We start from the raw sequence: 14,624 nt of genomic DNA, 5'->3' as shown, positions 1-14,624 counted from the left end.
ACTCTCGGCTGTGGTCCCTGGAGTCACGTGGTTGTGGTCATCAGGGCCCACGCAACTTTCGCGCCACCTGGCGGCCGCAGGGTCTAGTATCGCTCCCCACCCCTCTCCCTGGCTGAGGCAGTTGGTGGTCTCAGAATCCTTTTGGGGAAATAGGGCCAGGGCTGCGGGCTGCCAACTCCTGTCCCCACCGTGGCTTCCAGTTAGTTCCAAGAACATGATGAGCCTGTGCTACATCGGGGCTTTGGCACCGACTGTTCCTTCGGCCTGGGATTTGCCTCTCTCAGCTTTCTTCAGGGTACCTCTCTGCCATTCTGGCACAAATTAAAATGCCACCTCCTCAGCTAGGCCTTCCCTGACTACCCATGTAAGTAGCACCCCCAGAAATGAATACATGAGTCTACTCTCTGCACAGCACTAATCACAGCTGCAGATGTCTTTCTCAGGGGTTACTAAACAACTACTCAACTGGTCCATGCTCTCTGAGGGTAGGTAATGAGTGTTTCACCAGGGATTACAAGAGGGCATTGGGATCCTGAGTCCTGGGAAATGCCCAGTGGTCTCCTGGGCCCTCAACCCGACCTGTGAGAGATGGGAGTGTTTGCAGCTGCCAAGGCAATACCAACACTGACAGGAAAGGCTGCTGTCTGGCTTGTAGGCACATGCCCTACCCCCCCCCCCCCCCCAGCTCAGGAAGGGCCCAGCTCACCCCTCCCCCAATCACTCAGGCCTAGGGGAAGGGCATCTCCTTTCCCGATCTTTAATATTACTCTGCTCTCTTGACACAGTTCCAGCAGTACAGCCCCAGGTGCCAGTTCCAAAAAAAGGGCAGATAAGGGGGGGATCTGCCCCAGAGGGGCCAGCTTTGGGGCTCCGGCCCTGGAGTGGGGTAGAAGCACCTACTCCCCACCAGTGGGCCCAGCAGGCTCCCACAGCTGTCCCAGACTCGGTAGGCTTGGGCTTGGTGTCCAAGTAGACAAATAAATAAGGGTAGTCAGTGGTCTCGTGAGTCAGGCAGGCTTGTGGTCTGGGTGGCTTTTAAGCGTATGAAACTTGACGCTGTCCAGTTTCTCAAAGCGCTTTCCGCAGCGCTCACAAGTGAAGTTGTACTGCACTTCTGCTGTGTGCTTCTTCATGTGCCAGTTGAGCGATGCACGTTGTCGGCACTGGTAGCCACAGATCTCACATCTGCGGGGAGCAGTGGGTGGCACCAGAGTGGTAGGGAGGGCAGGGTCAGAGCGGAAGGGGCATCCAGAAAGGGGAGGCACTATCTGGGGTAGAAGCACCCTTGGAATGGGGTGAAGGAGATTCCTGGGATGGAGCCCACCCAAGGGATCTGTCCTCTGAGGCTCCAGGCCAGGATTCCTCCCCTCCCAGTCCCACTTAGGAAGTTGGGCACTCACTGCAGGGGTGTCTCGCCAGTGTGTGTTCGCCGGTGTACCTCCAGGTGGTTCTTCCTCTTGAAGGATTTCCCACAGGTTTCGCAGGTAAATTCACGGACACCTGGAAGAGAAGGAGGGGGGTGGTGGCTGAGGACACTGCTTTTGGAGGGCACAATGGGGTGACTGATGCATTACAGAGACCAGGTGTTAAGAGTCTTGTGGACCTTTAGGTGCAGGTGGCTCAAACACCACAATCTCAGCTAGTATGCTAAGTCTGTCATGAGACTTGGGGAACTGGAAATTGAGTTTGGGTTCCTGAAGGGCACAGGGTGCAAACTATCAAGATGGGTCTGAATTTGTCCCCAATACTTGAACACTGGGGACATTTCACAAAAAATCCTTCAGCCATATTCTCCTGCTAGGCACAAGCATCAGCTTCCCCTCTTAAGTCAAGGAGCTAGGAGCAAAAGAAACATGGAAGTTCTGTCCCAACCCCACACCCCCACCCTGTCCATCTAGGGTGGTTTCATTGTGCTTCCCCAGCCTTGGCTTTGAGAGGGACAGTCATGAGCCTGGGACTGGGTGTCCACATTTCACCCGGCCTTACCAAGCCTTGGTTATCAGGCCTGTGATCCTGGGTCCCCAGCTAGCAATGCCAGTCCCATGCTGCTCCTGACCTGAGTGGATGATCATGTGCCGTCGCAGGTGGTTGGATAAATAGAACTTCTTGCCACAGCCAGGGTGAGGGCACACTTTGGTCTTCCCTTTTCGATGTACAAGGTTGACATGGTTCTGAGAGTAAGAGGGGTGGGAGTGGGGGCTATAGGTGCTGTGGGCCCAATCAAGGGCTTTTCAAGATGGGCACAATCAGGACAGATGGAAGGCAGAAAGTGAGGTGCTCTTGCTCTTGGGAGGGACTCCCAGCTCCCAGATGGGACCCAGGGGCACAACTGAGATCTAGCAGCAACTCTACTGAGTATCTACTACAACTCTGTCATCACCCTGTGAAGGGGTCAGTCATTATTAGCCCAGTTTAGAGATGGGGACAAAGAAGCTCCCATGGCCCAGTAGTTTGGAGTGTCTCACTGGTGGGGCAAAAGAATGCCTGGGATTAGATTCATGGCTGTCAGCCCCAGAGCAGCTTTTTGTCACATGGCTATTGTTCTCAGGGTCAGGAGAGGGCCACTGAGTCATTCGTTCTTTTCGCCTTTTATCCATTAACTTATTAATATGAGTATTGAGCCAGGGCCTAGCACCAGTCTGGGCCCAGGGCCCTGAATACATGCTTGATAAAAATATGACTTGGCAAGTTCAAAGAACCCCTGGTGCCATCTCCTGTTCCCAGAACAGAGGTGACAAGACCCTATCTTTGCCCTTGGAGAACCCACCATCCTCTAGTACACCCCTGGAAGAGGGGCTTCCTGAGTTGAGTACCCGGGCAAAGTTCAGGTGGTCCAGAAGTGAGTGTGTGGGGAACCACCCTGGGTGTGCTGAGAGGTGTGGTTGACTGGAGGGCAGCTAGGAGATGCTTCTCTCTCTATGGCTGAGGCAGGGTTTGGGAGAAGCTGCTGAGATGGGCTGAGGTCAGTGGGCACTTGGGAAACAGGCTCAGAGTGCTTAGCATGATTGGATGGGGCCCTCACAGGTAACCAGATGCACAAGCAGTCCTGCCCTGCCCACTGCTGGCCTCACCTGGAAACTGCTGAGGGCCACATAGACCTGGCTGCAGCCCTCATAGGGACAGTGGAACATCTCAAGCAGGCCATCAGCATCCATCACCCTTGACCGCTTGCTTCGCCGCCTCCTGGAGGGAAAGGGGCCATAGTGTTGTGGCTGTCACACTAGCCAGGTGTCTATGGGATGTCTGGTAACCCCACCTCCATCTGCCCCAGCACCCACTTCTCTGGCTCCTTAGGGATCTCGTAGATGATGGCTGACATGTCGCTACCATCCAGCTCCTCCCCATTGGCCAAGGTCTCAGGCTCAGTGCACTCAGGCACCATTGTGGTCAGCTCTGACAGCTCTGGGGGCACAGCTTCCTCCTTTTCCTCCTTCTTGAGCATGTATAGGTCCTCCTTCTCTACGGGGCAGGGACACAGGGTGGGTGTCCGTGGAGGTTTCTAGGACCATGCCTGAACCCTCCCTCCATTCCAAGTCCCACTCCAGCCCCTGCAGGAGGTCACAGTAGCCCCCCAACCCCCAAAACCCTCCCTGGATTAGCACAACCCTCCAGACCTTTCTTGGTCTCGATGCCTGTCATGGTGGTGGGGTCCATGGTGCTGGGCTGGCTGCCCTCAGGCTCTGTCTGGGTGTAGGCCGCCACACCTTCCATCATGGTACAGGGTACCTCGTTGCCCAGGCCACCACTGGGGGCACCACTGCCTGCTGCCATGTTGAGGTGGATGCCCTCGGCTGTGAGAGCATCATAACCAGGGCCCGCAATGATGATCACCTGTGAGCCAGGTACCATGCCTGGCATGGGACAGCTGGCCACCACCTCTCCCAGTGCCTCCTGGGGCATGTTTTCAAAGAGGGTGCTGGAACCTGGGCCCACTTGCACAGGTACTGGCACACATACCACTGTCTCTAGGGTTTCGGACCCACTGCCCACCGAGTTGGGGCACAGTGGGGTGCCCTGCTCCGCCAGACTCTCAACGTGGTGGACGTCAAATGGGATGTGCATGCCCTCCTGCGTGATGAGCCCGCTGCTGCCTGGACTGGTGGGGGTAACTGCTGCTGCTGCTGCTGATGCTACTGCTGTCACCTTAGCTGGCTGGCCATCAGGGGGCTCTTCAGAGTCGGAGTCAGAACCAGAGCTGGATGAGTCAGAGCTGCCGGCCACCAGGCCATTGTCCACTGGGGTGACAGAGGAAAGGGGATGGTTATAACAGTGGTGGCAGCAGCTGGCATTTGTTGAAAAGCTCACCAGTGGCTGGGAGGTATGACCCCCATTGCTGCCACAAGCAGCATTTACTTCTCAGTCCCCATCTACTCTGATGTCCTCTATTCCTCAGAGATGCTCCCTTTCCTCAGCCTCTGGACCCACACTCTGGTTTCCTGGGTCTACCTCATAGCTCTCAGCTTCTTTAGCTCATATGGCTGGGAAGGCTCACCAGGGCTGTAGTGATCTACTCACACCAGGCTTATATGTCAACTACCCTTAATTCTTGACATCAACAAATGTTGGTTAATTCAATTTAGTTCAGATCCCCCAAGACTGTCTCTACTTTAAATACCAGCCATAGCTCCTAGGCCACTTGTACAGGTGGCTATAAATTGCCAAAATCCCCTTCTCAGTGTCCAATAGTTTTCTAGAACAACTCACAGGAGTCAAGAAAGTGCTCTAATTCCAATTACAGTTTTATTATAAAGGACACAACTCCGCAAAAGTTAGATGGGAATTACAGAGGTAAGGTATGGGAGTAGGGTACAGAGCTACCAGTAACACCTTGTCAAGCACTGTTTCACTAGACCTGAAACTCACTGCATCTAATTGTTCAAGAATTTTTATAACTCATGCTCTAGCCCCATCTGCTCCCTTGACTACCTTATCTCAAAAAGCAGCTTTTTTCCCCATTTCTTTTATTTTCCCCCCAAATACTATCTTCCTGTGTACTTGGTATCTTGTTTACTGTCTATTCCCTTTCAAGATCATAAACTCTACATGGATGAAGGTCCCTCTGCACTGCCTCCAGTGCCCAGGAGGCTGACTGGTACATGGTGACCACACACTTGCAAAGATGAATTACTCTCAAACCAAGGCCTTACATAATGCAGACCATACTTATGTAAAAATCCACACACAGTGTGGAACATAGGACAGGAAAAGTGAATGATGGTCCCTTAAGTTATATACTAGTGACTGAGCGGGGACACATTGTGCAGGGATTAAGTGTTGTATACCTCCAGGGGCTCTGGGGCTGATGGTCTCAGGTGGGGGGCCCTGGTACCCACTCCTCTATTTGTGTGAGTGCAGCTTGTATGACTTCTTTGTGGAGGATAACATGGGACCTACCTCAGAGGGTGCTTGCAGTATTTAATGAGTAGAGGTATTTACAAGGTATTCAATGAGGCTTAAGGCATCACCAATTTCTAGGAAGCACCCTGACAATGTTTCCTGTTTCATTTTTTAAAATATTTATTTATTTATGCATACAAGAACTGGGGTACAGGCCAGAGATGTGAGGATTTACCAGAGAAAGAGTGGGGAACAGAATAAGCAGATTGACTGAAACACACTCCTGAGGGGAACAGTGGGTGAGAGAGGAGCGGTCTGTTGTACCATGTGGGTCAGCTCTCTGGCTGGGGATTGAACTTCATAATGTACAGTATGTTCACAGTGTTATGTGGATAATTTCACAGTGTTGCACTTTAACCTATCATGCCACCAGGGAGGGTTATTTCCTGTTCTTTCCTGTCTTTGGGCAGCAGAGGTGGGATGAGGGCAGGGGGAAATGAATTCCTCCATCTAATATCATGTCATCTGCGAGGTGAGATGAGCCTCCTGACTCCATCCTGAGGAAGGGGGCAGTCACCTAGTGAGTTGGGAGCATTGCTGTGGTACTGAGGTGGGTCCCTGCATGTAAGGTCCAGATGTTAAGATTATACTAGACTTCAGGCTACCCATGCTCTAGGTACAGAGCTGGTAAGGGTGCTGACTGGGAAAAGGGCAAGGATAGGGACATAATTTCTCCCTCCCAGGCTCTCAGAGCTCACAGCAGACCTGACTTACTGACTACAGTGATTGTTATGGAGAACCCAGGCCATTAGTCTCAAAGTTGGATTGGGGAGTAAGGGGGCTCCTCTGGGTGCCACCTCCACCTAGACTAACGTATTGCCAGAGGAATCAGACATGTTCTCCTAGGGTGGCAGGTTCCAGTATGTGGTGGGGCCTGGACTGGGGTACAACTCAGGATGGCCATGGGGCTGCTGCATGCTGGAAGGCTGGTGACTCACTTCGGGTCGCCCTTTGGCCCAGGTGCCTACCCGGAACACTTCTCACCCATGGCTTCCCCTAGGCCAGCTGGGATGCCACCTGCTTCAAGATGCCTGCCAGCTCAGTTTCAGCCCCAGTGAGTGACCCCACCCTCAGCCCTGGCAGGGTACCTGGCAGCGTGCCCCATGCTTTTTTTCCGGGCTGATGCCAAGTGTCTGAGGCGGGCAGGCAGCCCCTCACCACCCACAGTGTCACTTCTGCTACCCCAGCATGGCCAACTGGGTTTTAGTAATTGAGTCCCTCCCTGGGCTTAGTAACTGAACAAGCAGCCGGCCTATGTGTGTGACCAACGTGGTACAGGAAGAGAAGGGCAAGGACAGTGAGAGATGGGGAGGGCAGGATGACACAGGAGAAGGGGAAGATAAGAGAGGGAGATGGAGGAGGGACAATTGAAGGGGGACTAAGAGAGACAGTGGGAGAGGCAGGGTAGAGGGAGGAGACAGATGAGAGAGGAAATAGATGAAGAAACACAGAAAACAAATGAGAGAGGAAGTATAACAGAGCTCAAGAGCAGAGACTGGGAGAAAGGAGAACTAGAAGGAAAGAGAAAAGAAAGCTAGGAAAGAAAGAGGAAGAGAGAATGAGACTGGGAGAATCTCAGGATTAAGAATGGAGAAGGCAGAGGCTACTGAGCCAGATCTCCAGTCTCTAGCCCAACCCTGCCTGTCACTGGTTTTGTCAAGATGGGCAACTCACTCAGTGCCTCACCTGTCCCTCCATAAAATGCAATGTCCTCCATCCCTGGCTGGAAGCCAGTAACCACACCATTCTAGTCACTGTGATGTTTTGCAATGCTGGTCTAACACTGGTCCAGGAGATAGGGAGCCCTGGCCAACTCATCCGACACCAGAGGCCCCTGTGTGCCCTCACCCTGAGGACTCACCTTTGTCACTGTCAGGGTCTGAGTCACTGAGTGGCTTCAATGGTGAATGCAGGTCTTGGAAGTAGCGGTGACCAGCTTCGCACTGCCACACTGCTGTGGTATATAGGCCAAAGGTGGGGTCCAACTCAGCGAGATGTGGCTCATATGGGCAGCGGTGCTTATGATCCTCATACCAGATCACCACATTCTTCAGGCAGTTCACATTGCGCCGCCGCCCTGCCAAAAAGTCAGGCAAGTGTGTTGGGCAGTGCTTGGTCCCTAGGGCAGCCACCATGGCTTTATGGCTCCTGGGGCTTGAGGTCTATCCAGATCCTATCCAGGTCTCAGGGGAATTTACAGGGAGCATCTGAGGCACAGATTGGTGAGATTTACCCTACAGATACAGAGATGCTTCACTGGCTATAGATTTAGCTCAAAGCATGGAGCCTGGTGCTTTGTATAGTAGATATACAATGGTCACTGACTGCTTATTATTAAAACCATTCTCTTCAACATCTCTCGCCTAAACCAGCCCAGTTGCCTGGCCCTAGTCTCCCTGCTAGCCTCCGTTGTCCACCCTCCACTCCTCACCCCACCCCAGCTTATGCTTTCTACAGTCTATCCTCTCAGGGCTGACAGAGGGCACCCGTATACACTTGAGTCTAGTTACATCTCTGTTTGGAATTGACCAGGGCTCCCACTTCACTGAAGGTAAAAGCCTAAGTCTTCCCTGAGGTACATAAGGCTATGCATTCTGCCAGATCACTAGTCAACCCCTTGATGAGTCCACTTTAGCCACTTGGTCTCCTTCATGTTGGTCTTGTCTCTGAGCCTTTATACAGCCACTCCAGTCTTCCCTTTACTTGTCTTTCCCTTAGCCAGCCACCACCTGCTTCCCTTAGTCAGTCACTCAAGTTGACATGACCTGCTAATCCGTTTTCTCTGGGTGGCATCTAGATTCTGTCTGTGGTATTTGTTTCCATGTTTCTGGTCTGTCTCCCCACTAGAATGGCAGGAATGTTTCTCTGGGTTGCCCCTTCATCCCTGGTGCTACACAGGGCCTGGGATAGAGTATGTGCTCAGTGAGTGAGTGTTGGATGAGTGAATGTTGTATGATGAAGTCAGATAGCCTGGGTTCAAATCCTGGATCTGCCACTTCCTTGCTGGGTAACCCCAGACAAGTGACTTGGTTTCTCTGAATCTTACCTGCCTTTCAGGGTTAAGGTAAAAGAAGGATCCTCATTCCCTGAGGGCTGCCAGGTAGAAAACAGGGAATGAAGACACTGGAGGTACAGAATGGGGTAGGACACTGTACTAAATTGACATCTGTGAAATGCATGAAGACCCTGGTCTTGTGGTAGAGGGATAGGTAAAGTGTGTCCCTGACCTTTCAGGCTGAGGGGCTGGGAAGGGGCCCAGGAATGGTCCTCTGGCCTAGGGATGGTGCCTGGGATTCCTAATCTAGCGACATGGCATAACAGAAACACCAGCAGCCACCTTTTCAGCCTTCTTACCTCACTCCCTGTCCCTCTGGGATTTGGAAATCACAGGCTTAGCTTGATTAACATCTCTAAGAACTGCGAGAAAGGGAACAGCTCACTGGCACCAGATGGCTAGCCCTGGACCAATAGCCCGATACCACTGGACATAGCTCAAGAACACAGTTCTAGAGTTCAGAGGTCATAGCCAGAGTGAAGTAGGCAACAAGGAGATGTTCCAGGCCTCTACTATGACTATCAGATCTAGCTCCCCTCTAGCCTGGCACCTGAAATGTCCTGTTCCCTCTTCTCCCTTCCATGCTCCAGACAGGAGAGTGAGGGAGCCAAGGGAACATTTGGGGGCCACAGGAACTGGCCCTTTCACCTTCCAGCTGTGCAGCCTTAGGCAGGGAATCAGCAAGCCCGGCCTAATCTTTCTGTGTGAGATGGGACAATGAGAGCACCCCATTGGACACAGGTTTATCCCCATCAACCCTGGTGGGGTCTGGCTCCTACTCTCCCTACCATGTGCCTTCCCTATGTGTCCTGTTTTCTCACATGAGCATGGGCTCTGGGAGGAGGGCTGGTTTTGTCTTGTCTCACACAGCACTCCACACAAATGGTCCCTGAGAGAACCAGCAATCCAGGGAACAAACAGCAGTCACTTACTCTGACAAAAGCCCCGCCTTGCCCCCTGGCTGCATTTCTACTTACTTTTCTTCCGCTTTGGCTTTTTGGGGACTTGCTCCCAAGGCTTCCTGTAACAGAGAGGCAGTGAGGAATAATCAGATAATGGAGCAGCTTCACCCACTGCTCCTCCTGCTCCTGGGCTGTTTTACTTCCTGGGCTTGTTCTCTCTGGGCACTTTACTTGGGCTCCTCTTCCACTAAAACCAGCTAACACTTCAAGGTCTGGAAACAGATCTTTCCCAATTCAGAAAAAGATTCAGCTGACTAATACTTTGACTCACCTCATGAGACCTTTAATGGAGAACCCAGGTAAAGTGTGCCAAATTCCAGACCCATAGCAGTGTGTAGTATTAAGGCACTTTTTGTTGCCATGCTTCTTCATCTGCCTCCTCCATACTGATTATTTCTCTGTTCTTCCTCTTCTATATCACATCAGCAAGCTCTTCCCAGAGCTTTTCCTCTTCTCCTGGGAGAGTGTCCCTACCTTCCTGTGCCTTAATTTCCCCATCTGCAGCTAGGGATTATAACAGTGCCTTCCACACTGGTTGGAATGAAAATTATGTGCATTGTAGGGAATTTGGAGTAGCCATCGGCACTTAGAAATCACTCAGCAAGTGACAGTGATTGTTACTGTGATTATCAAAGCTGTATGGAGCATGGGCTTAGAATACTTCCTCACTGAGTTGACTGGGAACACATTCTTGCCACAAATATTCCGACAGCTAGTCCAGGGCCACTTTCTGTACCACCACCTCATCTGATCCTTACCTGATCTAATAACAACTCTGAGCAACCACACCCTAAGTCTGGTCCCAAGATAGTTCCTCAGTCCCTCCTGCCTCAGACTCTGTCCAGGGTGCCACTGCCCCTTGTCTATCCCCTCCCATGGTTCTACCTTTCCCTTCAAGGTCATGCTGGGTAATCAGACCCTCACTTAAACCAAGTCCAAATGTCTATGGCTAAGTCTATCACTCAAGGCTTTGCCATTGCTGGAGTGTTAGGAATTTCAGCAGTTAAGATCTCATTTCTTAAACACATGCCTTTTGTAGCAACATGGATGAGCTGGAAGGGACCATGCTTAGTGAAATAAGCCAGAAAGAAAAAGAAAAATACTGGATGGTTTCACTTATAGCAGGAGCATAAAGGACCAGGGGAGAAAATAATAATGAACAACTACATATCAGAAACATTTTACAGGGGTGGAGTGGGGAATGGGATAAAAAATGGGGGTGAGGGGTGCAAGGGACTATGGTGATGGCACACAGGTGATTTGGTAATGGGAAGCCCACAGGGATTACAACTGAGATGGAAAAACAAAATGATGTAAAAAATAAACTATTATAATAAAAAAATCTCATCTCTGTTAGCAACTGGCTGTGATCTCAAGCAGGTCTAGTCCCTCTGTGAAACTCAATTTCTTCAGCTGTGAAATGGGAATAATAGCAGTGACTTCCAGTCACTGTGAGGATTAAACAAGTGATGCTACGTGCTGACATTCTGAACCTCTTACAATCCTTTCTCCCTTAAACTGCTTCCTTCCTCCAGGACTCCCCACTGTAGCCACCCGTTATTTGCAGACAATTGCAGGGGCTTCTCCAGCACCTGGCTTTACTTTTCTTTTAGTGCCCAGCCCCAAAATGTTGCCCTAGCAACTCTCCCTTACTCTTAACTGTGCTTTGTACTCGATCATGCTTCCAAGCATTTAAAGTTACTATTTCTTCCATCTTGGATTAAGATGATCCTGAACTCCTTTTCTGACCACTTTTACCCCATATTTTGCCTGAATTGTCTACAGTTGGGCTCAAAAACCTCATTTTGGGCTCCCTAGAGCCACTCGAGGCACAGTTTTTCTCCACTGTTCCACAAACTTGTCATAATGGACTCCTATAGTCTTCCCTTGGCCTCCAGAAAGTCACTTTTTACCTACTTCTCCCTTATCTTCTAACTCCTCTAAGCACAGAACTGTAGCTTTAACTTATACACTCTATTTACCCACATCCCTTTGGCCATCTTGATCACGTGTCAACACTGCCCTATGATGCCCACATTCAGACCTCCCAAATGGACCTCTCCCCACTGCCCCATTCCCCTCCCTGATACCTCACATAGGGTCTCACAAACAACTCACAGGCGAGTTGTCATCTTGCTTCCTTGCCCCTTCTCAGTTGACAGCAACTAACTTCCAGATGTTCAGGCCCAAACTTAGAGCATCTCTTGTAACCCTGCACTGTCACCTAGATATCCTTGTCTTCTCCTGTCCCTCTCCCTCACTAATTGTGGTCCAGCTACACAGACCTTCTTGCTGCCCTATGTACACAGGCCTGCCTCAGGCCTTTGCATCTTATTCCTTACATACTTCTCCCCAGATTTCTGTATGGCTCATCCTGGTCTCCCTTTAGGTCTTTACTCAAATGCTCTCTTCTCACTGTGGCCCACTCTGCCACTCTATTTAAATGTCAGACCTCTTGATTCTTCTTTTCCTGGTCAGACTCTTGATTCTTCTTTTCCTGTTTCAAGGTCCATCTCATTCTCTCACATACTATATAACTTATTTATTATGGTTCTTATCTGCAGTAGATGAATCCTGTATAAACTGTTCCCTTCTGTCCTCTTAAAAGGTCAGCTCCATGAGCTAGTAATCTTTGTTTTACTCATGGTCATACCCTCAGCAGCTACTCAATGAACATTCCCAAACAAATGCATTGTAGAGACAAACTAAAATGCATTAATCTTGAACAGGGACAAAATTAAGATGGCTAATGCAGACACATAAAGGAGAATGAAACGTTACCTCATCTAACAGGCCTCTACAACTCTTTTCAGAGATCGGCAGAGGATGCCAGCCAGTCCCTAAATGTCAAGTTTGTTCAGACAATTTCTGGGTTTACTTGCTCTCCTCACTGAGCTACCCTGATCCAAAGAAGAAAGCAGGCCTCTAGGCAATCAATCAGCTAAATGACCAAAATAAAATCCATATTTATCCCACAATAAGCCTGTAGTCTGTGAGCAAGCAGGGAGTCCCATAGTCTTGAGTTTCCCAGCTTTCAAGTTGATACTGTTGCAATAAACTCATCTTTCTGTTTTGCTTTTTTGGCAAGCAGGACCTGGTTTTTGACAGAATGAAGAGACACTGGAAATTCCACTCTTGACATTATATCTCTTTCTCAACAGGTGCTTGGGGGTGCTTCTGAGACAAATTTACAATCCACTTTCCATTCCAGGTCTCTTGAACTGTTCTGGTTAGGTTTTTGCTTTCCCAGGCCACAAAACTGCCTTTGTCCTACCCTCTGTGATTTCTGCTTCAATACAGCAGCACTGACCCTGGTCCCACTATACCCATTGTGATGCTGGGTTTTTTTTCTTCTTTCAATTTTATACAGTTCTTGAACTGAAATCCACCCAGGTGAACAAATGAAATAACTTACTCCATATCTCTGTTCATGCCCACCTTTCATAGGAGACTCCGCACTCAGATTAGTGTGTTTTCCTGACTACCCATGTGTCCTGGGACAAAGTTTTTGCCTGCCTGAGTTGTCTTAATTTCCCTGTCCCAATCCAGCAGGCATAAAGAGCTCCAGCTCAGTTAAGGCAAGCTTGTACAAATGCCACTTTCAGCTTAGGAACCTCCAAGGCTCCTTCTCACTAGTGGTTCTCAGCTCCACATCAAATCTTCCTGGGAGCTTTGCAAAAACAAACAAACAAACAAACAAAAAAAAAAAACCAGCAACTGCACCTGATTCAGTCTAACTGAATCAGAAACTCTAATAATGGGAGGTTGACTTCAGGTTATTTTTTAGCATGTAGTATTTCCTGTCATGCTCTTAAGCATATAAACCAACCTGCAACTCTGGGGAGAGGATGGGTACAATTCAGCAGGGTAGGATTGATTCCTGACTCATTCCCCAGAGAAACATGCAAATGTGTGCAAGTAAAAGGCAGGGTAGAACTAAGATTTTGTTACAGCACTGCTTGTGAGAGAAAACAAACACCATCACAACAGCTAATACCCAGAGTGTTCACTATATACCAGGGACTGTACTAAGCCCTTCCTGTCATTTAATTAATTTAATAATCATATCAGTCTAATAAGACAAGGAAAACTTCCATTCATACTGCTACAAAATCCAGACTTGGCAAAGGCCTCTGCCCTCCACCTGAGCAACTAGCTAACCGGATGTTTCCTCATCATCCAAAGATCCCTCGGTTGAGGTGCTCCCCAAGAGTCTTAAGGTAATGAGACTTGGATTGTGAGGGGTCCTAGGAGTACAAGGGGCCTAGGCTGTGGGAATGGGGCCACGCACAATCCCAAGAAGGGCACCGTAATCTCAAGAGGGGTAGGACTGGGTGTTTTAAGTGTATCCAGTCAGTCCTAGGTGTCAATGAGGGGTTTCAGAAGTGGGGCCTTTGAGGTCCTAGGGGCCAGCGGGTATTAACCCCAGCAGAGGCCTCAAGAGGCGTGGCGCACAATCCCGGCATTAAGCAGTTACAACGGTTGGAGATGGGTCCCGTACCAGGATTGGGCAGCAAGAGCATTAGCGGGCAGGGCCTAGAGCTCGGGAGGCGGGCAGAGAGGCTAAGACGCACGTTAGGATTGGGCAGTCGGGGCGAGGCGGGGCCGAGGGCCAGGCGGGCCCCAGGACTGCAGTTAGAGACCCAGGGCAGCAGCCCGGCCATTGGGAGTGGTTCACAGGTGCCCTGGGCGGGGCCTGGGCGGTCTGGGGTTGGGGGAGGACGGAACCAGGCCCAGCGGGGGATGGGGGCGTTTCCTCCCTCGTTCCTTGCCACCCACAGGTTGGGCCCCCTCACCCGTGGCGGCTGCTACGCTGGCCGCGCTCCAGCGAAATGAGGTAGGCAGCGAGTTTGGCGTCGCTCCAGCCGCTGCGGCGCCTCAAGTCCACCCAGGGCCCGTGCGCCTCACCCAGGTACACGCGCCGCACGTCGTACTTCTTCCGGGACTCGAGCCGCCGCCGGGCCCGGTCAGACTCCGTAAGTCGCGGTCGACCCCGCGCCTTGCGGCCCGCCGCGCCCTCCTCAGCTACCGCCTCCCCTCCTGCGCCCGCCTCCGCCTCCGCCTCAGGCTCCGGCACCCGCTCCGCCATCCCCCCCTCCCTGGTTACCAGCCTCCCCCGTTGTTAGGAGCCCGACCGGAAGTGGCGCGCATCTTCCGCGCCGCAGAGAGATTTTTCGTGGACTCTCCCTGCCCTGCGGCGCCAAAAAAAG

General features: G+C 51.0%; 1 protein-coding gene across 1 annotated transcript; it reads right to left on the bottom strand.

Moving 5' to 3' along the window:
• Window positions 1–751: 751 nt before the first annotated feature.
• ZNF653 (zinc finger protein 653) lies at window positions 752–14,546 on the bottom strand. The gene is made up of 9 exons (XM_004688731.2): window positions 14,211–14,546; window positions 9,430–9,473; window positions 7,259–7,474; window positions 3,615–4,235; window positions 3,279–3,459; window positions 3,072–3,183; window positions 2,057–2,171; window positions 1,401–1,500; window positions 752–1,185 (listed from the first exon to the last, which is right to left on the bottom strand). Exons 1-9 carry the CDS (start codon window positions 14,501–14,503, stop codon window positions 1,008–1,010), a joined length of 1,860 nt encoding a protein of 619 aa, XP_004688788.1. The 5' UTR covers window positions 14,504–14,546; the 3' UTR covers window positions 752–1,007.
• Between the last annotated feature and the right edge of the window lie 78 nt (window positions 14,547–14,624).

The sequence above is a fragment of the Condylura cristata genome, unplaced genomic scaffold (assembly GCF_000260355.1).
Source record: "Condylura cristata isolate star-nosed mole 26May11 unplaced genomic scaffold, ConCri1.0 scaffold00025, whole genome shotgun sequence".
In the NCBI taxonomy this organism is placed as follows: Eukaryota; Metazoa; Chordata; class Mammalia; order Eulipotyphla; family Talpidae; genus Condylura; species Condylura cristata.
Note: the sequence above shows the minus strand (reverse complement) of the source record. Positions and strands in the feature narration are given on the sequence as shown.

Excerpts from the sequence above, each read along its gene's own strand:
- ZNF653 (XM_004688731.2), bottom strand. The coding sequence starts at position 14,503 with ATGGCGGAGCGGGTGCCGGAGCCTGAGGCGGAGGCGGAGGCGGGCGCA. Across the intron at positions 3,184-3,278 it reads ATCCCTAAGGAGCCAGAGAA|GAGGCGGCGAAGCAAGCGGT; the intron begins GTGGGTGCTGGG and ends CTTTCCCTCCAG. Across the intron at positions 1,186-1,400 it reads ACTGGCGAGACACCCCTGCA|ATGTGAGATCTGTGGCTACC; the intron begins GTGAGTGCCCAA and ends TGCTCCCCGCAG.